The sequence below is a fragment of the Mustela lutreola genome, chromosome 4 (genome assembly GCF_030435805.1).
Source record: "Mustela lutreola isolate mMusLut2 chromosome 4, mMusLut2.pri, whole genome shotgun sequence".
NCBI lineage: Eukaryota > Metazoa > Chordata > Mammalia > Carnivora > Mustelidae > Mustela > Mustela lutreola.
Genome location: NC_081293.1, coordinates 15,458,896 through 15,484,661, shown reverse-complemented (window position 1 = coordinate 15,484,661; position 25,766 = coordinate 15,458,896). Strand labels below are relative to the sequence as shown.

General features: G+C 42.3%; 1 protein-coding gene across 1 annotated transcript in view; it reads left to right on the top strand.

Annotated features, from left to right (window-relative positions):
• Positions 1-7,458, top strand: part of FHIP2A (FHF complex subunit HOOK interacting protein 2A) — a 35,660-nt gene extending 28,202 nt beyond the window's left edge. The window contains exons 15-17 of the mRNA XM_059173092.1: positions 3,446-3,586; positions 3,957-4,060; positions 4,164-7,458. Of these exons, the coding sequence (XP_059029075.1) occupies positions 3,446-3,586; positions 3,957-4,060; positions 4,164-4,269 (351 nt within the window). The 3' untranslated portion in view covers positions 4,270-7,458. The remainder of the gene's footprint in view (positions 1-3,445; positions 3,587-3,956; positions 4,061-4,163) is intronic.
• The last annotated feature ends 18,308 nt before the right edge of the window (positions 7,459-25,766 follow it).

The window sequence follows — 25,766 nt, the reverse complement described above, 5'->3', positions numbered from 1 at the left end:
ATAAAGCTAGTAAAATGCTGAGATCCCTAAGCAGAAGGGAAAGAACACCAGGGAAAATGGAGCGCGGCGGGTCCCGCTTCTCTCTGCTGGGGTTTGGGCAGCTGCGCCACTGTCACAGTTTCTTCTCATTAAGGTGAAGCTGATATTACTTGCTGTAACCTCCTACTTGATTTGCTTGTAAGAATTAAATGAAAAAAGCAACTTAAAATACTTGTAAAAAAGTACAGGAATAAGGCAAATTTTATTGTCCTAAAATTCAGGCCTTGTATTTAGTGTGAACTCAAAGGTGGGCCAAGTTCATTTGATAAGTCAGAAAAATCTGGTTAGCTTTCATTCCAGGTGAATTCTGTTTGTAAAGTAGAAAATAAAGAGATCCAAAATAATAGATATAAACATTCACTGTTAACCCAGGAAAGGGTTATTCATATTAAAGGAAAAAAGTCAACTCATTTTAAAGTTAATTACCATTATAAAGTAGAGACTGTTTCAGATATAGGACGATTTCTGTATAGCTGAGATTTGTTTCCATTTTCACATTAAAATATAATCTGAGTTAGCCTTAAACTTTTTAAACAACCAAGGACTTAGATTCTTGTTCAAATAAAATGAAAAAAACCCAAAGTAATAGCCTATAAGGAAAATACAAAGTTTAAGTGGCAACGTATTACAGCTTTGCTGAAAGCCAAATTCTGTTGACTTATTTAAGTTCCTATAAATGACAGAATTCAGTGACCTGAAAATCTGACTACCAGAAATCAAGTTACATACAAAACTGTACTAAAGTTACATTTTAAGTGATTTTGTTCACATCCTGGACCAAATGCATTCTTCTTTTTTTTAAAAAGATTTTATTTATTTATTTGACAGAGAGAAATCACAAGTAGTCGGAGAGGCAGGCAGAGAGAGAGAGAAGGAAGCAGGCTCCCCGCTGAGCAGAGAGCCCAATGCGGGACTCTATCCCAGGACCCTGAGATCATGACCTGAGCCGAAGGCAGCGGCTTAACCCACTAAGCCACCCAGGCGCCCCCCAAATGCATTCTTCTTAAAGATTTTAAAAAATGTCTCCTTCGTGCCTAAAATACAACTTCGTTGTTTGCTCTGAAATGAGTCCTAGAGGCCGTTCTGTTGCACGTTGTCACCTGGCTGGAGAATACGCCCTTCCAGTTACCCTTCCGTAGGAATAGTGTCCCCTTTCATTCATCTTGCTTGAGGCTCGACCGTGATTAAGAGTGACTTAGGGGGACGCCTGGGTGGCTCAGTTGGTTAAGCAGCTGCCTTCGGCTCAGGTCATGATCCCAGCGTCCTGGGATCGAGTCCCACATCGGGCTCCTTGCTCCATGGGGAGCCTGCTTCTCCCTCTGACTCTGCCTTCCACTCTGTCTGCCTGTGCTCGCTTTCGCTCGCGCTCTATCTCTGACAAATAAATAAATAAAATCTTAAAAAAAAAAAAAAAAAAAGTCAACTTTAAAAAAAAAAAAAAAAAAAAAAAAAAAAAAAAAAGAGTGACTTAGGGATACTTTTTCTTCTTTCAGAAAATCCATGTTCATGAATCTCATGGTAAAAACAAACAAACAAACAAACAAACAAATGAAAAACCCACTACAGGTGGGCTTGTAACATAGGACTTGTGGTTTCCCCATGCAACAGCACCTTTGCTGGCTTCTGGCACATGCTGTAGCATTTGTGGTCTTCTGAATGCCAAATGTTCACTTCTTAACTGCTGTTCATCATATCAACTGTGGGTTTTTTTTTTTTTTTTTAAAGATTGTTTGCATTTTTTGAGATAGAGCAAGAGAGAGAGAGAGAGCTGAGGGGTAGAGAGAAAGAAGCAGGCTCCCCCCTGAGCAAGGAGCCCGACATAGGGCTTGATCCCAGGACCCCAGGATCATGACCTGAGCCAAAGGGAGACTGAGCCACCCAGGCGCCCTATATATATATCAAGGGTTTAGCAGCTGCTCAGTGAAAGGAGTGAAGCAGGCAGAGTCTGTGGTTAACATTCATCCATGTCAAATCCCTTTTTTCTGAATTTCTCTAAAATTCAGGCTCAGCACAGGTGCCTCACTCACCCCTAGCCCTCCCTCGGAAGTCAATTTTGTCTCAGCCACTCAGTTTCCTTTGGCTGCGCAGAAGAAAACTGGAAGGAATGAGATTTCTGTTGAAAGTTCTAGGCATGGTAACAGCAGCTGTTTTTGTACAGTGTGCCTCTTCCTTTGACTTTGATGTCTTCCCTAAACCATCTCCAAGCTGCTTTCTCTGTGGAGTAAACAGATTAAAAATAAAAAAACTAGAATTCAAATGAAATTGTGATACAACATACAAAAATTATAGGAGGAATTGTACCCAGATGTATAAGTGTTTTGGGATAATTAATGCTCTTGCAGTAAATGAGATGATCCTTGTCTGTAATCACCATTTTGAACCTTTTCATTCACTGTGAGGCATGTGGCAGTCATTTCTATCCCCCAAACTCTCCTGCTGCTGAGAAGGTTCTGTGATGTATCTGACTTTATTTTGTTGTGTACATGCTCTTGATAATTGGCAATAATTGAATAATCTAAGAGATGAAAAATACCTTTTCTAAAATTAGACTACCATATATTTTTTTAAAGATTTTATTTATTTATTTGACTGACAGAGATTGCAAGTAGACAGAGAGGCAGGCAGAGAGAGGGAGAAGCAGGCTTCCTGCTGAGCAGAGAGCCTGACTCGGGGCTCCATGCCAGGACCCTGAGATCATGACCTGAGCCGAAGGCAGAGGCCCAACCCACTGAGCCACCCAGGCGCCCCTAGACTCCCATATATTTTATTAAGATTTTATTTATTTATTTGATAGAGAAAGAGAGACGCAGCGAGAGAGGGAACACAAGCAGGGGAAATGGGAAAGGGAGAAGCAGGCTTCCCACTGAGCAGTGAGCCCGATGTAGGGCTAGATCCTAGGACCCTGTCTGTAATGACAACCCAAGCCGAAGGCAGACCCTTAGTTAAGCTCCTGAGCCGCCCAGGTGCCCCAGGCTACCGCATTTTAAAAGATCTTTAATACCTCCCCTTCTATCTTTGGTCTTCTATTCGATATGTCCTATGTTGCTGTTATTGTTACATATGACACTTTGATGGGTTTTGGTGACTTTTTGAACACTTTGATTAATTAGGACAACCTGTGTAAAACAGAAACATTGTGACTATGTTATATATTTTCTTCTGTACGTCTATATATATGCTGCTTTTTTTTCTCCTAAGTTTTAGCACTGTGAAATATGCACTTTGACTAATATGGTGAGAGCCAACTTAGTTATCAGTGTTTACGTTGTAGTAGAGCACGTGGAGGTAGGCATAAGATGGAATATTTTCCTTTGTTGAAAAGACAAATTGAAATGGTAAATGAAATGCTCAGGTATCTACGTTATAAATAATGTCAGATGTCTTTTTGTTTTTTACCTCTCCATAGCCATATGATGTAAATTTACAAGTCACCTCCGTGTTATCTAGACTTTCTCTCTTCCCTCATCCGCACATACATGAGTACCTTTTGGATCCTTATGTGAACCTTGCTTCTGGCTGTAGATCCCTCTTCTCTGTCATCGTCAGGGTGAGTGCTTGGTTTTGTTACATTCTCTAAGATTGACAAACCCTGTGATAAACATGTCCATTAACATTACTTACCATTGTATGTGCTTAGCGCTACGTAATGGGAAGCACTATTTATATACTGTCAAGAAGTCATTATTTTACTATGTGGAGAAAAAAAAGAAAAATTCATTCTTTTAAATGGTAACTTCTATATTTAAGGAACAGGTGTGAGTCCTTTGCCAAAGATGGTTATGTGAATAGTGAAGGGTGACGCTCTTCATTTAGTAATAGGAAGTTGAGGTTTTTAGTTTTGTTTTGTTTTGTTTTTAATTCTGAGAGTCCCTGTGAGGTTGATTTCAGGAATACAGTCCCTTTTGTCCCCGATGCAGGTTGTCGGAGACCTGATGGTCCGAATCCAGCGTATTCCAGACTTTACTCCCAAGCTTCTGTTAGTCAGAAAGCGATTGCTTGGCTTGGAACCTGAAGGCCCCATGTAAGCCAGTGTTTTACCTGTTTTTTTATCTAAAAAAATTCACCCAAACTTGATGAAATATTAGTATCTCACATTGACTTATTGCTTGCTTTCCTTTTACCAGGATTGACCACATCACATTGCTGGAGGGCGTGATCGTGTTGGAAGAGTTCTGCAAGGAGCTGGCGGCAATCGCTTTTGTGAAATACCATGCTTCCTCCACACCGTAAACAGCCTCCTGCAAGTAACTACGGGAGCGGAACTGTAGTATACATTTCATCAAAAAGGATTCAGCTTCACCCAGCTGAGAGGATAAAAAGCCTTTTTAAATGAAGTACTGCTGTAAACTGGACAGGACCATTAAGAACCCATTGAGTGGACATTCACAGTAAAATGTTGTATAATGTTTTCATTGGCTTTACCATAATGGTTCTATATGTAAGATTGCACGTCCTTGAATCCAGGATACAATCAAAGGAACTTCAGGAAATAAGCATTTCTAATGCCTGTATGAAAAGCTGCAAAATTTCCAATGTCATGACTTTGATGATATTTCTTTTATTTTAATATCCTTTTAGGTAGCAAGGCATTTTGACATTCTCTGGGACTCAAATGCTTATATTCTTTTGGATTAATAAGTAGCAAAGAAAAAAAAACAAACTAATTTTATAACTTTTTAAGGTCAGAATTCTTATCAAACAAAATATGAAAAAAACTGTAAATGAGAAAAAATACAATTCAGAAACCATCAAATGAGTTAGGAGATAAAAATGTGTAGAGCACCATTAACTTTCTTCAGCTTTTCTAAGAATAACGATTTAATATGATAAAGAAGTTCTTGATTAATATAATATATATTTTTTAAAGAAACATTCTTTTACTCTTTTGTGCACATAGCCATGTTAGTGATTGATTTTCACGTCTGGGTCCCAGTGTATTTAAACGGTGTCATTTTTGCAACAATGTTGAATTCGTGCTCTCCATTGGTAATGTTTGCTAAAATAGTATTTTTTTAAGCTAATGAACACATGTTGGGTTGAGAACCTTTTTTTTCTTCTATCTGTCCCTGTCTGAAAGTTGCTGTATAAAAATTGCTTTATAATTTGGTTTCTTATTGGAATACATGGTAGTGTCCAGGCGGATAACTCTTAGGCAGCAATCAAAATGCCAGTGGGCCTCCTCAGTGTTTACAGTTTGAATGTTTGTTTTCATGTTGTTCACTCTTTTGTTTTAAATGATTCTAAAGAGATTTAAAAGAAAACCAGTCTGTCCTGTTTACACGTTAAGGAATTTGGGTGAATTGGGTCTGCATGAAGAACTGCGCGTTAGGTCAGCCAAGCCACCGTGCATGGCGAGCTTCTCCTGGATGCCTTGTGCGCATCCGCTTTCCCTTCTGCCTTCGGTGATGTTGTCACTCAGATGTTGCTTTTAAGCTTCTCCTTGCTCTCCTCCTCCTCTTTCTGTTGAAATGTTAAGCAGCAGCACTTTGCGCCTTACCTTTCCATTGACTGATATTTTACTGGGGGGAGCGGATGATCGAACTTTCCAGCTTGGAAGGAACTGTCGCCGCTCCTGGTAAGAAGTTGTTTTGTGTAGCGTCTTCACAGATGTACATCATGTGGGACTTGCAGAGAAGCATGTTTTACACCTTCTGCTGATTTTGTGGTATTTGTTTTTCTGATTTATAGTTAGTTTTAGCTATCAGGACAAAAGAGCAAAAGGTGATGAATATTCTTGGCTCTGGAATGCTTCCCAATGTTAAGACTTAATCCAAGTCTTTGTTGGCTCAGTCTAAGCACACTTACTGAGCAGAACAAGGGAACAAGGGAAAAAACAAAAATGGAAGATGGTTACTTTGTGTGTGATTTTCTTCAAATGATTTTTAATGGTGGGAAAGCATTGATTGTTCAGTGCTCGGTATTTATTGGTCAGCCCACGCAAGGACCACTGCAGCATTTCCATTTTAGACATAGTTGTTGTCTACTTTGATGTAGGTTTATTTAAAATAAGGCATTAGGAGATATTAGATATTTCTTAATGTTTTCGTACTGCTCAATGGGTGTACGAGCAATATTACCTCTCAAGCCAAATACTATTTTATCCTTGAGTTCACAGTGGGACCTTGGAGCTAATACATGACACCAAGCTCTGAAAAGCTTTAACTTTTATATTTTTGTCTATGTATGCTGCTTCTTAAAACATAATTATTTTCCTAAGTTATTGTAATGATTTTTGATCTGTAGTCAGCTAAAGCTGAAAGTGTAAGTTGTTTCTCTTCTAAGTTTCTCTTTCTTCTAGCTGTTTAGTTCAGACAGACCTAGAGCCAGCACAAGTTCTCACAGTGAGTCGGATTTGTCAGTGAAACAACGTGCTATATTACTAGTCTTTTTCATACTGTCTTGTGAAAGCTAAATATTTGCATTACTCAATGACTTCAGTGCACTGTGTTGGGTGGAAGGTACCACCTTCACAAATGATTGCCATAGCAAGTTCCAAGCTGAATTTTAGCCCTGCTTCACATCAGTATAAATAGGTATGCACATTTTTTTAACTTTCTAACAGTATAGTCTTTGACTTTATTTTTAGTAATGAGCCACATTCTTTACTTGATAGAACTCAGATTTGTCCTAAACCAATTATCATTGTAGTACTCACATTATAACTATGTAATGTTCTCATAATGTATCTGTCTGTGCAATATGGAAGCTATGAGAGGATTCATAGCCCTTTGGTTTAATTGTACATTATTTTGTGTGAAAATATATATATATATATATATATATATATATATGTATGTGTGTGTATGTGTGTGTATATATATATATATATATATATATATGGACCAAAATCCTTAGCTTGCTTACACTGTTGCTAGTGTAAAAATTGTTACACTTAATTTTACGGGGCACAAATTATGGAATTACTTCATAATTCATGATGACATATTTCCATAAATTACTGCATTAATATACAGTTCCCATTTAATTATGAAGTTCACAGGTATTGACAGAAGTTGCAGTCATGTGCTGAAACCACAAATTATATGGCAGTTATATTTTGGGTTGTATAATTAATCAAAATATGCATGTCCTTGTGACGCTTGATATGTTAAAACATGATAGATAATCATATTTCTGGGCCCTGTAAAATAGTGTTACTATAATACTCTGGCCTCCTGCCTTGTTTACATTAAACAAAGGATATTTGGTGAATTTTTCTATTGAGCATTGTGTAGGTTACTGACAGTATTACCAAGGCTGGAATTCTTGGGCCATCTGTGAAGAAAAACTCTTCGGATGGCGATTGTGTACCTACTATCTCTCCAAAAGGAGGTTGTGATTAAGTTCAACTTTTTGTGCTAATGATGCATGCAGGACTAAGAGGGATAATCAAAAAATAAATAATGTAATTTAAGCAAAGTGTCTTATATTTTTATAGAATTCTAACTGAAAACACTTTATTCACTGATATATCTAAAACAGTAATTCATCATGTACAACAGGATTTGGCACACACTGAGGCATCTGGCCGGCTCTGTGGGTGGAGCATGTGATTCTTGATCGAAGGCTGCATTGGGTATACAGCTCGCTTAAAAACAAGAAAAAAGTTTATGACACACAGTCGTTCATGGGTCACTCCAGCATTGATTCCAGGAAGAGAACAAAAAGGAACAGAATCAGAATATTTGTGGAGGGGAATGTATAGCTTGGAAAATCCCCCTGAGCGAGCCTCTTGCCTCTTTATATATCCTCCACTCCACTCCTTAATGGTAACATCCTTAAAGGAAGAAATGTTTACACAAGTCTTAGAAAAACAATTCATTGTAGGCATTATTGCTTAATATATTTGTAACGCATATAAAAATTGTCTTCTTCAACTGACACGTAAGACAATTAGACTCTAGGTTTATTCCATTCATGTGAATATTTGCCAAAGTGCCCTAATTGGAAACTGAAAGAAACACATCATATATGGCATAGCCAGGGAGAGAAAAAAACGTAATTTTTAATCCCATTCAACCCAGCTAGGTTGAATGGATGTAGGGTAGGTAGGTTTAGGCACTGAGGAGTTGAAATTACCCTTCTTGCTTTGAGCTTCTATAAAAGAAAATTGCATTTGAGGGATGTATAATCAGATCCTGAGTCCAAAAACCTGGTTCAAACAAACGTGTTATCTGAAGGGAATTTAAAGAATTGACATAAAATTGTGAAAGTCAAAATTTTGTGAGTAAGTCTCAAGTAACTGTTATACCTCTCTCAAAATAAACAAACAAAAAATGAGCCAGCAGAAGCACTGCGTGACAGTTTGATGCCAAAGGATCCGTGGTTGGAAGAAATGGAATAGGTTTTAGTTGGTCTTAGCTACGAAAGTCGTTGCTCTTGGGCCTAGCTCTTAGGAGACTGGCTTTCGTTTTTACTTGATCTATACCTGACTGTGCACATCAGGGACACCAATCGAAGCCTGTTTTGTGTACACTCACTGCTCGTGGTTTCTCGCTTGCCTCAGAGGTTTTTCTGTGTTATAATAGCATTTCTAAACATGTCAAAAATGTGCCATCCAAAACAATAATTTGGTTATTCAACAAATATTGAGAACTTGTGATGAGCCGGTTTTTAAGGTGCTGGGAAAACAAGAAGCAATTTCTGGCCTCAAGAAGTCCCAGTCACAGGGGAGAAGTGTTCCGTGTGCTTACACAAATTCCAACCCACACTGATGAATGCTGTTAGTACCCAAGTGCTGGGAGAGCACAGGGAGAAAAGTAGTGTTAGCCCTTGAACAACACCTGGGGGTTAGGGATGCTGATTCCCCCACCTTGAAGTCAAAAAACCTGCATATAACGTAACAAAAATTGTCAACAGATATTTTCTATGTTATGTGTATTATGTATTGTATTCTCACAATAAAGTAAGCTAGAGAAAAGAAAGCGTTACTAAGAAAATCCTAAGGAGGGGTGCCTGGGTGGCTCAGTGGGTTAAAGCCTCTGCCTTTGGCTCAGGTCATGATCCCAGGGTCCTGGGATCGAGCCCCACGTCGGGCTCTCTGCTCAGCAGGGAGCCTGCTTTCCCCTCTCTCTCTGCCTGCCTCTCTGCCTACTTGTGACCTCTCTCTCTTTCTCTGTGAAATAAATAAAAAATCTTTTAAAAAAATCACAAGAGAAAGGACATTTTCAATACTGCACTATAGTCAAAAAGTCCATGTGCAAAGTGGACATGTACTGTTTAAACCTTTGTTGAAGGATCGACCGTAGTGTCAGAAATCACCTAAAGGGAAAATCTACAACTCAAGTTTGACTGAATCACATTCTTACTTAGAACTAGAAATACACTGGATATTCTGAGAAGTCAGAACCATAAGGTCAAGTCAGCGAGAAATGGAACACGGTTCTCTATCCTGTTAACTTTACCACAGCTAACTGTTTTGCTTCACCTTCCTCATTCTGAGATTGGTATAAAGCTCCAGCCCAAACAATTGTGCTTTGGGGCCCATATTTTCTCAGTTGGTGAATAGTAATAAACTGCTCTGATTTAAATGACTCTTTCTAGAACTGTTACACAGAGAGAAGGTAAAAAGTCAACTGGAGTCTCTCAGTCCTGAAATTGAAGGCTGAGGTCAGGCTACAGAGCAGGACAACCCAGGGGTCATACCTGCCAGGGAGCAAAATCAAGAGACCTGACATGTTTCCCTTCCAACCCTCATATATCTGGAAGTAGCCTCAAAGAATTACTTGGTCTCCCAAGGTTAAATCAGGAATTGAAGGAAATTCAGCTTACTTTCTAGTTTGATATTTTAATCTTATTTTTCACTCTGATTAGACTAGACAGTATATCAACCAACAGAAATTCTCTTTTTAAAAGGGAAATGGAGGAGAGGAGATATTGGGGCAATAATTCTCTCTTTCTCTCTCTTTTTTAAGATTTTATTTATTTGAGAGAGAGAATGAGCAGGGGAGAGGGACAAGCAGACCCTACATTGAGCGCAAAGCCCGACGCGGGGCTCGATCCCACAACCCTGAGATCATGACCTGAGCCGAAATCAAGAGTCAGACGCTCAGCCTACTGAGCCACCCAGGTGCCCCCAATTCTCTTGACTCTTGATGACTAACCAAATCCTGACATGAAAGTAGGACCCAGTGGGACTGCCAGAAACTCAAGGCGCTACCATGGGTTACTCTGCTCTCATTTGAGGAGGTAAGGGAGAGGAACGAGAGAAGACGTCCATTGACCCTGGTAGCTGTCAGCTTCCTAATGGTATTCGTGTCGTTAGCTGCATTCATTTGCATGGTGATCATTCTATTAGTTCTTAACAAAACGTTTAATTCCTATAATGTGCCAAGGGACAATATTCAGGGTAGTGAATCCAAACAAGCCAAGAACACATCCTGGGTCCAAAAGACCCTTGTTTTTCAAAACACAGTTTTTAGGTCGAGAACTATAATTGCAGGCTTGAGGAGCTGGATATGGTTCAGAAAAAAAAAAAAAAAAAAAAGAGCAGGTGACACGCCCAGCCCGTGAGAGTAGGGAAGACAAAGCAAAGGCATCTCCAAGTCTGTTACGGCCTCAGGCCTGTAATTTATGAGTAAGGAATCATAAAATCAATTTCACTGTAATGCAGACAGATGAGATGACATACAAATTCACTATAGTCTGGATGAAGTTATATTTCAAAGCCCTGAAGACGAGATTCATTTATGTAATAACACAAGAAATGTATTTCTCATACCCACTCACAAATGGAAGAGCATGTTGGGTTTTAATTGATTAGATTTCCCCAGAGAACCATGTACTGAAGATTTCTAGAGGGAAACAAATTAGCCATTCCTTAAACATTATTCTTCCATGTTTAAAATATGCTTTCCTTCTTAAATCTCTTTATCCTGTTGCTCCTACCAACCATGTAGCAAGTCAAAGAGCATTTTATGGCTCTAAAATCTTTGTGGGCTGCTTCAATTATTAGAGTGTCCTTCAGTCTTTATGTCCATTCTGTTTTAGCAATTATTAGACAATACATCATCTTTTTCTTGAATTGATGGTGAGCTTCCACAGAAATGGAAATTGAGTAGAAAATATGTACTTTTAAGCTATAAATATTAACCCAATAGTCCATGTACCTTTGGACTCCTTGACAATACACAGGTTCCATTTTATAAAGATTTGCATTTTCCCTAAAATGATCCAAAGTGAGGCAGCTCCAAGTAAAGCTTTCCCTGAAGACTCTGTTAGCAAGAACACATGACTTATTGGAAGTTGAGTTCAAAACCACATCCTAAAAATAATGAAAGCCATCAATGCAAATGTGTGTAGCAATTTCTGAGTGTTTTTATTTGGAATTTGACATTAGAATAAAAAGAACTGCATGATTCTTAATGGTTGGCGTGTTTTCATGCATAACACATAATTGATATTCATTGAGTTGGGTATTTTGAAGAAAAGGCTGATACATATCTTGCCAAGTTGTATTGCTCATTTATTATCATTTTTATTTTAAGAGAAAGAAGACGAGGAAAGTGCAATTAGTTTGACATGCATTTCACCATCAACAGCATTCTGAGGCTGTTGTGAAAAGTTCTTTGTCCTCATACAGTATGCCACGACTCTACTTTCTGATACAAGCACATTGGATTTTGATCTTTCCTCCAGTAAATTATATGGTCACACATTCATCACTCCTTAGAGATCCTCACTAGTGGCCTTTTTTTGGTTAAGAACGGTGTTGGACAGATGTAAATGCTGAATTTTTCTGCTGGTGTCCGGGCTATATTTGGAAAAAGCGTGCAGGTTTCTCAGACTCTGCATTATATATATAAATACACATATTTATCACTTCAGAAATCCCCACATTGCCACGGAAGCTGATCCCTGCCTCTTACCGTGATTAAAAAAGAAGGTATTTCACAGGGGTAGGTAAGCTCTCCTCATTATTTCTGTTCATCAGACCACTGACGGCTAGAAGCTATTCCACATAGAGGCAGAGCTCTGAGTTCCTGATAGAACTTTCCAGAATGACCCTGCTTGAAGTGGAAAAATCATTCTAGCTAGTCACATAAAACACTATAATCAAGTGTTACATTTGTCGATGTTGAGGTCTGAGGTCCAAAATAGACTGTTTGTCCTGGGATTATAATAACATCACCCATGAAGCTCAGCCAATGGTTACTAAAATCTTGCCTGGCTGCTGCAAGAGGAGGGAATTTCAAGTAAGTGCCCCCTTTGAGAGATTTGCTTTTTAGAGTAGAGGTTGATAAGGCAAGCTTTGTGTAGGTTATCAAGCTATTGTCCCTCAGTTCCAAATCTACTCTTCTGTGTTACGAGGCTGTGCTGGGATCCCACACATTAGATTTCTCCTTTCCCAGCTGGCTTTCTACTAGCTTTTGGCAGTAAGCGCTTCTACAGCCAGAAGGGGAAATAGGCGGAGGAACTTCTTTCTTTGAGTTTGCTTGCTGTTCCAGACATGTCACCTCAACACGGGGTTCAACCTCTGTATTCTTTAAGCTCCCCTGGAGGCAGCATGGCAGTGCCTTCCTTGGAGGCCCGAGCCTCAGCTTTCCAGAACCTTCCTCCACGCTACCGGGTCCGTAATCCCTGCATCTTCCCTTCACTGTCTTAGCCCTGGGATCCTGCTTTCTGGGTTAGTATTAATGGGTGAAGTCAGTGAATGATGCGTGTTCCTCATCTAGTGCCCCCCAACCTTACTACAACTCATTCCCATATTAAATTCCCCCCACTGAAATGCCTGTGACACAGTTTCTGTCTTCTTGACAGGACCTGTCTCAGTGGCTGTATATTCCATGACCAAACCCAGCCTAGGGAAAACAGTCAGCACAAAACATTCCTGGGATGCTGATGCTTCCCTTGTTGACAGTCTCAATACTTTAATGAAGACATTGCCACCTGGACCCCATCAGGGGATATGGTAGGGTATTCGTGCCACACATGAATCCACATCCTTATCTCCCCGAGTCTTTGGATTAGTTTTCTACATGAAACCAGGAAACTATGGCATCTCAAGTCACTGAATGTAGGCCACCAATGAGAATACATTTCATTGACTCAGAAGAGAAAACCCCTTGGGCCACTTCCAGCTGGGTGAACTAACACAACCAAGCCAAACTCAGGTAAGTACCTCCAAGTCCATGCATTTGACCTGACTGAATGTCCTACTTTATCTTTATTTGACTCTATTCCCAATAAAGTTATGCCCCACCTCTTTCAATACTGTCCTCTTTGAAAGCAAATGCATATCCTACAATTTTTTTTTTTTTTTTTTTTTTTTAAGTAAACTCTACCCCAACATGGAGCTGGAACTCACAACCCTGAAATCAAGAGTCACATGCTCACCCTACTGAGCCAGCCAGGTGCCTTCACAGTCCACACTTAAGAAATAGGGTGTTAAATTCTATTTTCTCGAGGCCAGAGCAGCTACATGAATTATTTGGAATTCTTCTCTAAGGAAAATTTGCACCCCCCCATTTATTTGTTCAATCATTTGTTCAATTTATGTATTTATTTTGAGAACTAGAGAGAGAGCATGTATGGGTTGGGGGAGGGGCAGAGGGAGAGGCAGAGAATCCCAAGCAGACTCCACACCAAGTGCAGAAACTGATGTGGTGCCCAGTCTCAGGACCCGGAGATCGTGACCTGAGCCAAAACCAAGAGCTGGGACGCTTAACCGACTGAGCCGCCCAGGCACCCCCATTTGTTCAATCATTTATATCAATATCAACTCATGGATCTTTATCTTATGCTTTGAGTTAAAATCCAATACTGCTTCATCGCTTTTGTTGCTCAAAGTATTCCAGTCTGGCCACTTGGAGCTCTTTCAATTGGCTCCTATGCCCCGTTGACATCCCCCATCGAGGAAAGGGTTTCTGTTTGTTTTTGAACATGTCCTTACTTCCTGCAAGGTGTAAGAAATGTGTCCTTTATGCCACTCACAAATGGTAAGGAGCAAGGTGCTCAAGCTCGACTCACCTATTTCCCGCCCCAATCCTGGAATCAGCAATTTCTTCAAGGAGCACCAGGCCCATTACAAAAATTGGGTTCTGTAGCATGCATTGAGTTGGCATGGCACGTCGGGTCCAAATGGACTAAGAAAGGCTGTTGAACTAAATGTATATGGTATTGTAAATCCCTTTCAACCTGAGCATTCTTAGGTCAGGCGAAAGGACGTTGCTACACGAACAGAACTGTTTAGAATGGGTGACACAGTGGGACAAGCAGTACAATGTATTCAGAGACAAGAGTGTCCATGTTCACACACAGAAACCTCCACAGTCACCAATATTATTAGCTGGAACATGGCCACACAGAAGACTTTAATTTCAGACTTGTGTTGTTTCCAAAGGAATCATATACAGACGGGATCAAAAGAAGTTTTTCGAATACGGCTTTACACCTGTATCCCATCAACTATGGTGCACTGTGAATTATTACTTTCTAGAAACCCTGTCATTAGTTTGTAACTAGAACAATTATATTACCCGATATCTTTTGTGTTAAAAATATTAAATTCCTAAGGATAATCATTCACAATCAACTACAACTTTTATGACCTTATTTTTGCATTTCTTCACTTCACAGCTTCTGGGAGACAACCTCGGCCTCTCTAGGCCACAGAGGCCTGTGTATTATGGATTTTCCTTTCTTCTGACAAAACTGGTTTGTTGCAATCTGTACAGATGAGAACACAATTACTGTAACCTAGGAAAACCTACATAGGCTTGTGTACTTGTGTTTGCTCTGCAAAGGGCAGCATTTATGTATCTTAAGCCACATCTTGAAAGCTCTTCTGTCTCAGCAGCTCCCTTGCATTAAACATGAGACGCTAAGTGCTGTGGCCTCCAGGGAATTACAAGCCGCTCTGGGCGCCCCGGGATGATCTCAGCTCCGGGGGCGGGTGGAGGGGTGGGGCCCGGGGGGGGGGCGGGTGGTTGCCTTCGCTGAGGTTTGGGGCCAAGGCTGTGCGCACCACGGGGAGGAACACAGGTGTGGGTTTTGACTGCAGACAGAGCTGATTTTGATGTTTTTCTTTACTTAAACGATTGATTGTTCTCCTTTACATCCTGTGAGGAGAGTGTGACATGCTGTGCGGACAGGCCTTGGATCTGCGAGGAAAGATAAAACGCGCCCCCTCTGCGGGGGGAGAAACGAAACCGGAAGAAAGGATGTGGGAGAAGAAAGGAACATGAAAAGATCCAGAAGCAAGAAGGGAGCTCAAGGGGAACGGACTGCGGGAGGGTGCGGAGGAGACCCCGGCCCCCCATCCCCCCCCAGCTCACCGGCGCTCCTCCTGGCCTGTGCTCTCTGCGGTGACTGCCTGGTTTCCCGGCCCTGCTTCGTCTTCCGAAGCTCGACCTTCTCTTCCCCCCTCGCCCCATCTCCACCTCATCTCCAGCCTTTCATTCCCCGCCAGCACAATCTTGGCATCATCCCGGACTCTGGGGCTTTTCCTCAAGGAGAGCAGAAGGTCCTCGAGGGGTTCTGTGGGCTCGGCGTGCAGGTCCCTCCTACTGTTGGTCCTACTCTGACTTGAGGCACCGGCTGTAGCAGTCGGGCATTGGACTGTTCCTGTGATCTGCTGCCTCCCGCCCTCCACCTGGTAGTGCAGTCCCAGTTTCACCCCTGCACAGCTATGAAGCTTCGGGCACCTAATGCCACCTCCCTGAGCCTCAGTGTCCTCCTCTGTACAATGGGAGTGGCACCTCTAGCTCAGAAGACTGTGATGAGGACAAAGTGAGGCATTAGTATTGGAGCACCATGCCTGGAACCCTCTACTGCTTCTCAAATTCCCCTGAGAGCCCCCAGGCCCATTGAGTCATAACTGGTAGAATGGGCCTTCAGAAGCCTTCTGGACAAGCGTCCCAAGTGGCTCTGGTGTGCACTGAAGTTTTCTTCACACAGATTGGTCTTCCCCCACATGCTAGCTCCAGGGCCCAGGTGTGCTCTCTGGCGTATCGTCCCTGTCCCTCTGGGCGACACTTCCTCTCCTCAGCAGCCCCCTCCCTGCAGCGTACCCCCGCCTACCTCTAACTTCCAGCCCCCGCTGGGGAAATAACTAAACTGAACATTCTAAAGGGTCCCTTTCGCTAAATATTTACATTTTTCTCCTTCCCATACCCTACAACTGTTGAGGTGATTTATTTTTTTCTATAAGGTTACAGGAATAATTCTAGCTCAGCTCAGCAAAAAGCAACCCCACAACTCTCCTGTCCAACTGCTAAGCCTTACAGTTAAGGACAAATCTGGAAACTCTGTCCCAGGTTTTATGGTTCCAAGTCTGTTGCCAACCTGTCAGGAAGGGGCAAACATATTACTAACGCGAGGGAGCTTTCCAGGGGCAGGCCCACGCCCGGCCGGTCATTGGCTGAAAAGAATGCAGGCCCAACTGGAGGCTCCACCAAGCAAGGTTCAGGAACAACAGCCTTTGGTCCTGATCCTGGAGAAACCACCAGAAGGGTGAACCCAGGCCTGGCTAAACAGTTACCAAGTGCTGCCACTGGAGGGCGATGTCTCCAAACAGTCTCTCACCACCAGGAAAGGCACAGCCCCCGGGGGTGGGGTCCAGCGTGAGTTTCCAATTCGTTCAATTAGTAGGGCATTTGAAAATCATGAAGCTCCTTCTGAAATCCTCACAGATACGGATATATTAAGCTTTAGACAACGAAATAATTGAATATAGAATTTTGTATTCAACTAGGTATTCAATTAGCAGTTCCCAGTTCTGCCTGAAGATTAGAATCACCTAAAAAGGTTTTAAAGCTATAACTATCTGGACCCCACAAAAGACCAATTAAATCGGAATCTCTGAAAGATGGAGCAATGGTATTTGCATATTGTAAACCTCCACCGTAATTCTAATGTTCACTCTACAGGATTCTAGTTGAGAGATTGATAGCAGACATCAAGGGAAACTTTATGGGAGAAAAACTTAATTTTAGAAAATTCTATTATGTTTTCTCTTACAAACTGGGAAATCACTATTGATATTTGACATTAGAGGTAGAACTGTCTAGCCTAATTCTGGAAGGAATCAGTGGTTGAGAACAACTGTATGAAGTCATCTTGCCTCTAGAAGACTATTTTCAATAACACCCTTAAAAAGCTAATAATTTATTAACACCTACGTGCAAATTAGCTTATCAAATATCAAAAAAGCTTGGATTCTGATAGAAATGAGGCCAGAAGAGCTTAATCTTTAAAGAAAAGGGGGAAGAAAATTTACATTGGTTTTTGCCCTCCATTGTATAGACTTAACCTAAAAAGACAGAAAGTATTAAAAAATAAATAAATCGTTCAGAACCCCTTTCTTGCTATTCACATTTTTATGCATTTCCAGTATTTTATGCGCATGTATTTTTTTAACCTATGAGGACTACATAATTTTGTTTCATCCCTTTTTACCTTAGCATTACAATAAATAGAAATAAATAAAAAAATTCCTTAAAAGCTTTGTGAATAGTCACCTAGAATCACACTGTATGAATACATGTCAAATCATGTGGCTACTTGGGGCGCCTGGGTGGCTCAGTGGGTTAAACCATGTGGCCACAGTGGAAGATGAGAGGATCTGTTTTATGCCTGTACCTTGTTTTTATGCTTCTAGAAGGAAATAACTGCACTGTATTGTCGGTTTGCATATTTCCTTCCCTAGAGTCCTGGAGATACCAGCTGGAATCCCTTGGCCCCAATTACGAATTCCCAGGGCAGGGACGCATTGGCCAACCTTGGATTGAGTGTTCTCACTTAGTCCAAACAATTATACCTGGGCAGGGGAGTGGGGGTGAGATCACACTGTTATGAGAGCTGCTGGAAGCCCCCTTCTTCTTCTTCTTCTTCCTCTTCTTCTTCTTCTTTTAAAGACTTATTTATTTGAGAGAGAGAGAGAACAGGTATGAGGGTCAGAAGGAGAGGGTCACAAGCAGACTTGTGCTGAGCATGGAGTTGATTCTGGGGCTCTATCCCATGACCTAGATCATGACCTGAGTTGAAATCAAGTGTCGGACGCTTAACCCACCCAGGCGTCCCAGGAAGCCCATTTCTATAATCTTGTAGATGGACGGTTATGCCAGGATAACCCCTAGGAAAGGAGAGCCTGGACAAGTGACCCATGGGTGTCCTCTGTAACCTGTCCTTCTTCCTTGACTCTCTCGGCTTTTGCTCATAAAAAAAAACTATAATAGGAACTGTTTGGGAACTAAAGGACTATCCTCAAAGGAGCTTAAAGTCCAAATATCAGATGGACTTTGTATGAGATGAGAAGTTAAAGAACAGTAACATTTGCTACTTTTTACTGAGCATATATTATGTGCCATGTTGTATGCATTTACTGTATCATTTGCTCCTCAGAATCTTTCTAGGGGCCAAGCAGCAGTATTCCAAATCTACAGGCCAAGAGAGGGAATATGACAGTTATTAAAGGTAGATTAGAATTTGCACCCAGGCAACCAATGCTTTCATGATTTCCCTGATGCCAGGCAATCTCAGGTAGCTCATAGTTAGGTAGTGACCTGTTCTTTATTCCCATTTGCCCTCTTTCCCCTGGGATTTGGTTTACGTCAACCCCAACATCAGATCACAGAGGGGAACTGATCTCATCTATAAAATAATAGAGCCAGACCAAAGCATACGTGAACAAATATTCATGGGATGGTAAACACACACACACACACACACACACACACACACACACACACACTGGGGTACTAACAGTTTTCTAGAAAGGTAACAATCTGGGAAAAACTGTCTCTGAAATACAGATGGAATAGTGGTTCCCAATACCTGTGTGTCCACTCCCTAACATCAGAATCACGAGAGCCGCTTGCCCCAATAACCTAGATATCTGGAGCCCACATAAAATTTGCTGAATCTCTGGAACAAAGCCTCCCTCCAGCCCCCCTATCAAAAGCCAGTTCCTTAACTGCCTTGTGAGGAGCAGGAAACAATCGGTTAACTGTGGGGTTTTGGTTTCTCTGAGTAAACTTTGGCTTGTTTTTAAATAGTTTTCTTAAGATGTGGTTCACATACCACACAATTCATCCATTTAAAGTGTATGACCAAAGGACTTTTGGTATCTTCACAGGGCCGTGCTTCCATTTCCACCGTTTTATCACATTTTCATTATCTCGGAAAGAAACCCCACTTCCCGGGGTGCCTGGGTGGCTCAGTCGGTTAAGCCTCTGCCTTCAGCTCAGGTCTTGATCTCAGGGTCCTGGGATTAAGTCCCACATTGGGCTCTCTGCTCAGCGGGGAGCCTGTTTCTCCCTCTCCACCCTGCTTGTGCTCTCTCTCTCTCTCTCAAATAAGTAAATAATCTTCCCATAACCATCATCCCTAACTCTCCCAACCCTGCCCCAGACAATCACAAATGTACTTCCTGTCTGTTTGGATTTCTCTATTCTGGACATTTCATATAAATGGACACACACACATACATACATACACACTATGTCGTTGCTGAGCAAAGCTTGCAGGTTTGGGGCAAGGGCAGGTTCCCGGCAGGCAGCAGAGGCGTCCTCCGTACTGAACACCACGTGTCTGTCCTCTAAATAGTGGCTGAATGCAGTACTTTAAAAACATTGGCTGGAAGGAGGCCAAACACTCATCTTCCCAGGACCCCTGTCGATCGAGACTGGGATTACACCAAGCAGTCACCAAGAGTCCTCTGAGCACTAAACATCCAAGGGAAAGTGCCCTTCTGCTGTTTTATCAGACCTACCTGGGCATTTGAATTACCTGGGCCCGTTCTTGGATTCGGGGCGTCCGGAATGGGGTCCAGGTAGCTGTATTTTAAGGGAATACTCTGGAGATTCTGCGTGTGGGGTACCAGATAAGCGCTGGAGAACCACTTATAAAAGCCTGTTTCAGAAACTAGACAAAAGCTGCCTTTGCTCATACGCTCCCTTTGTCAATCAGTCTTCCTTTCTTTGCAATAGCAACAACGGGGGGACTTTAAATCCACAAGAGACCATCTCAGTTATTATATGGAAATTCCGTTCTTATGGAGACCAGAGGACACTTGCAGGTATAAAAGTAACAGAAATCCCTGGAAACAACTGCAAACTGCTGAACGGCTACACGTTACAAATATGCTGGAGGATGGCTTAGGGATTTTAAACAACCATCGTGCCTGAACTGATGTGAGTGTTGGGGAGAGCTTAATGTGCCCAACAGTTCCCTTCGGCCTCCCAGGGCCCCTTCCTGGGCCTGAAACTCATTCTCCCAATGAGCGGAAATGCTTCCTTGGCTGAGTCCCTTTTTATGACTTTGATTTACAGAAGCTTCCCAACAAATAAATACCAGGTCAGAGCCTCTGAAGAGCTTTCCAAAAGCCTCGGAGGGTCAGGAAGACAAACTGGAACGGCGTTTGCAAAATAATCCCTGTTGTTTGTCTGTCACTTTAGCCGGGGGGGGGGGGGGGGGGGGGTGCTGAGACACTGATTAGATCGGGGCTCCTCGCCACCACCTTATAAGGCAGATAGGCGTTTTTTAAACTACTTTTTACAGATAAAGAACGGAGATCCCAGCGAAGAGATTTGCCCAAGATTACCCAGCTGGCCAGGGGCAGCCTCCTCCTGGGCCTTCGTCCCAGATCTCAAAGGCCCTGGGCTTCCCATGTTGCCTCTCTCCCGAAAATATTACAGAGAAGCCTGCCAGGATGTAGGAGACTTCAGAGATGTTTGTCCCAGCTGCTGAGCCCCAGAGGCTGGGATTACAGAGCCACTAATTTAGCCTGGTCTCTCCCTGTGGTCTGCAGAATGAGGAGCTGTACATTTCAGGCATGGCTGGCCCAGGGGTTCTCGCCAAATGTCCATTCTGGGGCATCTCACAGCTCTGCTAGAAACACACACACACACAGATACATATACACATGCATACACATCTACACACAGAGAGACAGACACACACTCCCTCTCTCTCTGCTGGAAAATCCAAACATGACCTGTTTTGTTTATATTTATCGGCCTGAATATGAGCTGCCAGCCAGGCCTTGCTGCCTTGCATCAGCATCCTGCACCACTGTGGGCCTGTGTCTGCTTGCCCGAGAACAGAAGAGCCTCAGGCCGGCAGTGACGCCTCATCACCTCCCGGGAGCCAGAAAAGCTCCAGCCGCAACCTCAGGCATGTCCCTCTAAGCAAAGGAAGCGGCAGGACCCAGGCTCTAGCGTTTCTGTTCCCTTCACAGGACAGGAAGAGCTCACATGGTTGGAGAACCCACGATGCCCCCTAGCCAGCTCACGCAGTATGCCCTCCATCGTGCAGGGGAGGATTCAGTTTCCAAGAGTGGATGCAGACACCACACAAATTCCCACCCGTGCTGTAAAGAGTACGAAAGACCTGCCTGGTGGTGCTGCAGGGGTGTTTAGAAGGAAGATTTGGTCTAACGGTCAGAAAACCCCTCCTGAGCTAGTCCCATTTAAGCTGGATCTAGAAGGATGACTAGGGGATGGTGAAGGTGTGAGGTAGGATTGGGGCAGGAAGCAACAGTCTGAGAGCAGGACTAGGGAGCGTGAAGCTTGGGACAGAGCAGAGCATCAGAGGCACAAAGAAGGCCAGGGTGGTGTAGTTGGTGGACAAAGCAAGAAGGCGAACCAAGAGGTTAGGAGGGGGAGCAGGATCCAGACTAGGGAAGGCCTTGGACGCTACGGATTTGGGATCATTCTGTGATATTACAGGGTTAAATCGTTTTTGTAAATGATACCTGAAGTAGCAGGACCTTTAGAACACTCTTCCTATGGGGAAATAGTCCGAATTTTACACGATCTGTTTTCCAAGGGACAGCTGGAGCATAACCAGCCAATTGCTAAGCTACGGAGTCTCTCCACCAACCATGCCAGTTCCCGTCTTCTCTTCTCTGTGCATCTTCTCTTCTCTTTTTTTTCCCCTAAGGTTTTTTATTTATTTATTCATTTATTTGTCAGAGAGATCACAAGTAGGCAGAGAGGCAGGCAGAGACTGAGGGGGAAGCAGGCTCCCCGCTGAGTAGAGAGCCCGATGCGGGGCTCGATCCCAAGACCCTGAGATCATGACTTGAGCCAAAGGCAGAGGTTTAACCCACTGAGCCATCCAGGCACCCCATGTGCATCTTATCTTCTTACCTACAGTGTAGTTCCTTGGCTTCAAAGGTATCGCACACAACTCCTTACAGCCCTAGTTATTTACTATTAGAGTAAGCAATTGTTGATAACGCCTCTCTTTGAGAGTAAAAGAGATAAGCCATCTGATTGGTCTGTATTGGGTGAAAATAAAAGGAATAGTCCAGCCCAGCTTGACAGACAACACAATAGATTTTCTTACTTTACAGGTCAACTGACACTTCCTCTGGAATGTGTGACTAGTTAGTGAAAAAGCTGGTCGCCTCCGCACACAGAGATCTGTCTGATTACAGTGGCATCATGTTCAGAGTACTTTGTTCATCTTACTGCGTAATATACCAAGAACGAATTAACGTGCTGCCCTATCATGAAAATTGCAGTGGGAATGAATCAGAATACATTAGGTTGCAAGTGTCCGAAGCTCAACTTGAATTCACTGAAGAACAAAGCGCATCTATGGGAAGGTTCCTGGTATGGTAAGTAGGCTCTGAATAAAGATGGGCGCTCCCATGGGGTTCGAATGAGCCCTTCTCGAGAGAAAGGAGATCTTGTCTGGACAAACATTAATGACGACTACAGGTGTCTACTGTTTAAACTTTGGGGCTTGTTCTGTAAAGCTATCAGAAGAACACAGTATAATAAAAAAGAGCACGACTCTTCAGGTTTGAAACTTACTAGGGCTGAGACCTTAGCAAGTGAAAAACTCTTTGGACTTTTCTTCAGCCAAAAAAGAAAAGACCGTTTAAAGACATAATGAGATTGTGTATTAAAACAAAACTTAGCACAGTGCCAGAGACTTGCTGAGGGTAAATAGCGTTAGCACCGTTCTTCTCTCTGCCCACTGGGGAATGAGGATTTACCACTATGTGTGTATATAGTGCTAGGACAGTTCCTGACATATGGCAAGAGCTTAATAAATGCTGCAATTACCATCATTTTTATGATTGTTTCCAATACCCCTAAGTGAATCCAATGGCTTCCCCAAATGCCCACCTTCCTGGGAAAATCGACATAAGAGGATGTTGACCTTTTTTCTTGATCTTCTTGTCATCTTAATGCCAGGAATTGTTGCTGCTCTGCAGTGCCCAACAGACTTTGGACACTTAGTCAATATTAATTAATGATGTTGGTGTCGGTGTGCTGGCTCTTTGACACTAAAAATTTTTATGCCGACAAAGCCAAGGTAGAATCCAGCAGCCATGCTTCTGTCTGGTCTCAGATGTAATCACTGCACACTTTGGTCCTATTCCCCATGCTGTTCCTGCCACTTAACTAGCCCGGTTTTGCTGCCTTTACACTGACTATATTGGTACCCCTATGAAAGCCCCTTCAGGAATAATCCTCCCTTGTTTTTCTCTTTCTGTAGCTGTGGGGGATTGCAAGACCCCATCTCTCCCTCAACCAGGGCTTGCTTATAACCTGTGGCAAAAAGAGTGTAGAGAAGGCACCATGTTTTGCAGCCCTGGTGCATGGTGGGGAAGGCAAGTGTTGTCTCAGGGCTTGGTTTATCCTGGTAGTTTACCCATTATTATGAGTTGTCAAAGAAACGGGCGACACGGACATGGTTCCATGAGAGGGTTTCTCACATTGAAGACAACAACTTCTTGATGTCAGTGATATTGCCTAAAGCATCAGTATTTCCTCTAGTGCTTAATTTAGGGCTTTGATCAAATAAATAATAATAACAGGAGAAAGATCCAACCTTTAAGTGCTTATGGGTGCTGGCATTATTCTACATTTTGCATATATAAATTACTTAAATTTCCAAACAGCTCTATGACATACTTACTATTATTACCTCCACTTTACACATGAGAAATTAAAACACAAAGAGGTTCCATAAGTCGCGGAAGGTCACCAGGCTTTCACGTGGCAATCCTGGCCCTCCGAGCTTACCGCGCGCTTTGAATCCGTGATGCAGAGACTCGGGAGTTTCTTATTGATGGATTTTTTTTTTTTTTAAAGATTGTATTTATTTATTTGACAGAGAGAGATCACAAATAGGCAAAGAGGCAGGCAGAGAGAGAGAGGAGGAAGCAGGCTCCCTGCTGAGCAGAGAGCCCGATGCAGGACTCGATCCCAGGACTCTGAGATCATGACCTGAGCCGAAGGCAGCGGCTTAACCCACTGAGCCACCCAGGCGCCCCTGATGGATTGTTTTTATTTTTACTTTGTTTTATCTGTAAAGTGTCCTTTAGGGGCTACTGGCTGGCTCAGTCAGTAGAGTATGAGACCCTTGATCTCACGTTTGGCATGGAGATTACCATGCATATACCTACCTAATATATATATATATATATATTTTTTTTTTTCCAATCCATGTAAAGTGTCCTTTAACACTATCTCAGGAAGAAAGAATGGAAACATTTATTGAATATCTATAATGGGTCAAATATGGCATTCGGTGTTAACTTTATCTCACTTCATCTTTTTAATAACTCTGCAAAGCAGTAACCCTGCTATTTTCTATTCTTACAGAGGAGGACACCATGGACCAGAGAAGTAAAGGATGTTGTTAAGATTCTGTAACTAGTAAGGAAGGTGGCAATGAGATTTTAATACTCACAGCACTGTCTGACCCAAAGGCCATGATTCCATTCATTTCCTATAGCAGTTGGCTTTGCAACACAGATGGAAACCATGGAGTCCTTTTCTGTACATTTTTCACTAAACTGTCCTTTTGAGGTATGGTTGCCAGCTGTAGTAGATACCTTTATATATATGCACATTGCCGTTATGATTATACTGTGTGAATACTGGCCAAAAGATCTAGAAGAACCTCTAGAAGGACCTCAATACTAGAAAAGAATCTCCTTTTCAAGATGGACCACAATTGGCCATAAATGCAATACCAGTAATTACAACATTTTACACATTTACATTATAATTTCATTAATAATAAGCACCTTACTTTTTCATGAGGCTTACTATATGCCTGATAGTGTTTCAAACATTTCACATGGGTTGAATCATTTCATCCTTACAAAAACCCATGAAGTAATTCTAATATTACTTCCATCTCTGAATGGGAAACTGAGACAGCGAAAGACAGAGAACTTGCCCCAGGTCACCCCGATACAAAATAGTGAAGTCAGACCTGAACCAGGGCAGTGTTGCTCCAAAGTCAGAGCTCTCAGCTGGACCCCACACGGCCACTCATTAATTAGTTATTTCAGAAATGGTAGTTCCATTTCTCTGACCATACTATAGGCCATGGGGATTAATATGAGAATTAATCCTGTGTAGTACATGACCTAATAAGTGTACTAAATGAGCTAAATATCTATTTAATGTTTATACACACACACACACACACACACACACAGCATTGTGCTAGACCCTGGGAATGTAACGCCTGTCTTCCAGAAGCTGAATTAAACGAATCAGCAAACACAACACCATGCGATACAGGACTCCAGTAGGAATGTTGGCTGTGTGTATTTTCCATCTATTCCCTACACCTCTCCGTCAAACCCCATGTCCCAGGAAGCTGACCCAGGCTTTGTTGTCCCTGACTTAGGTTAGGTACAGCCTATGGGAGGAGGAGAGATGAGACAGGGTATTTCTTCCCCAGCCTCCTAGCACTGCCCAACCTCAGTTGGGGCATGTTATCCTGCCCTGAGGCTGTAAGTTCCGTTG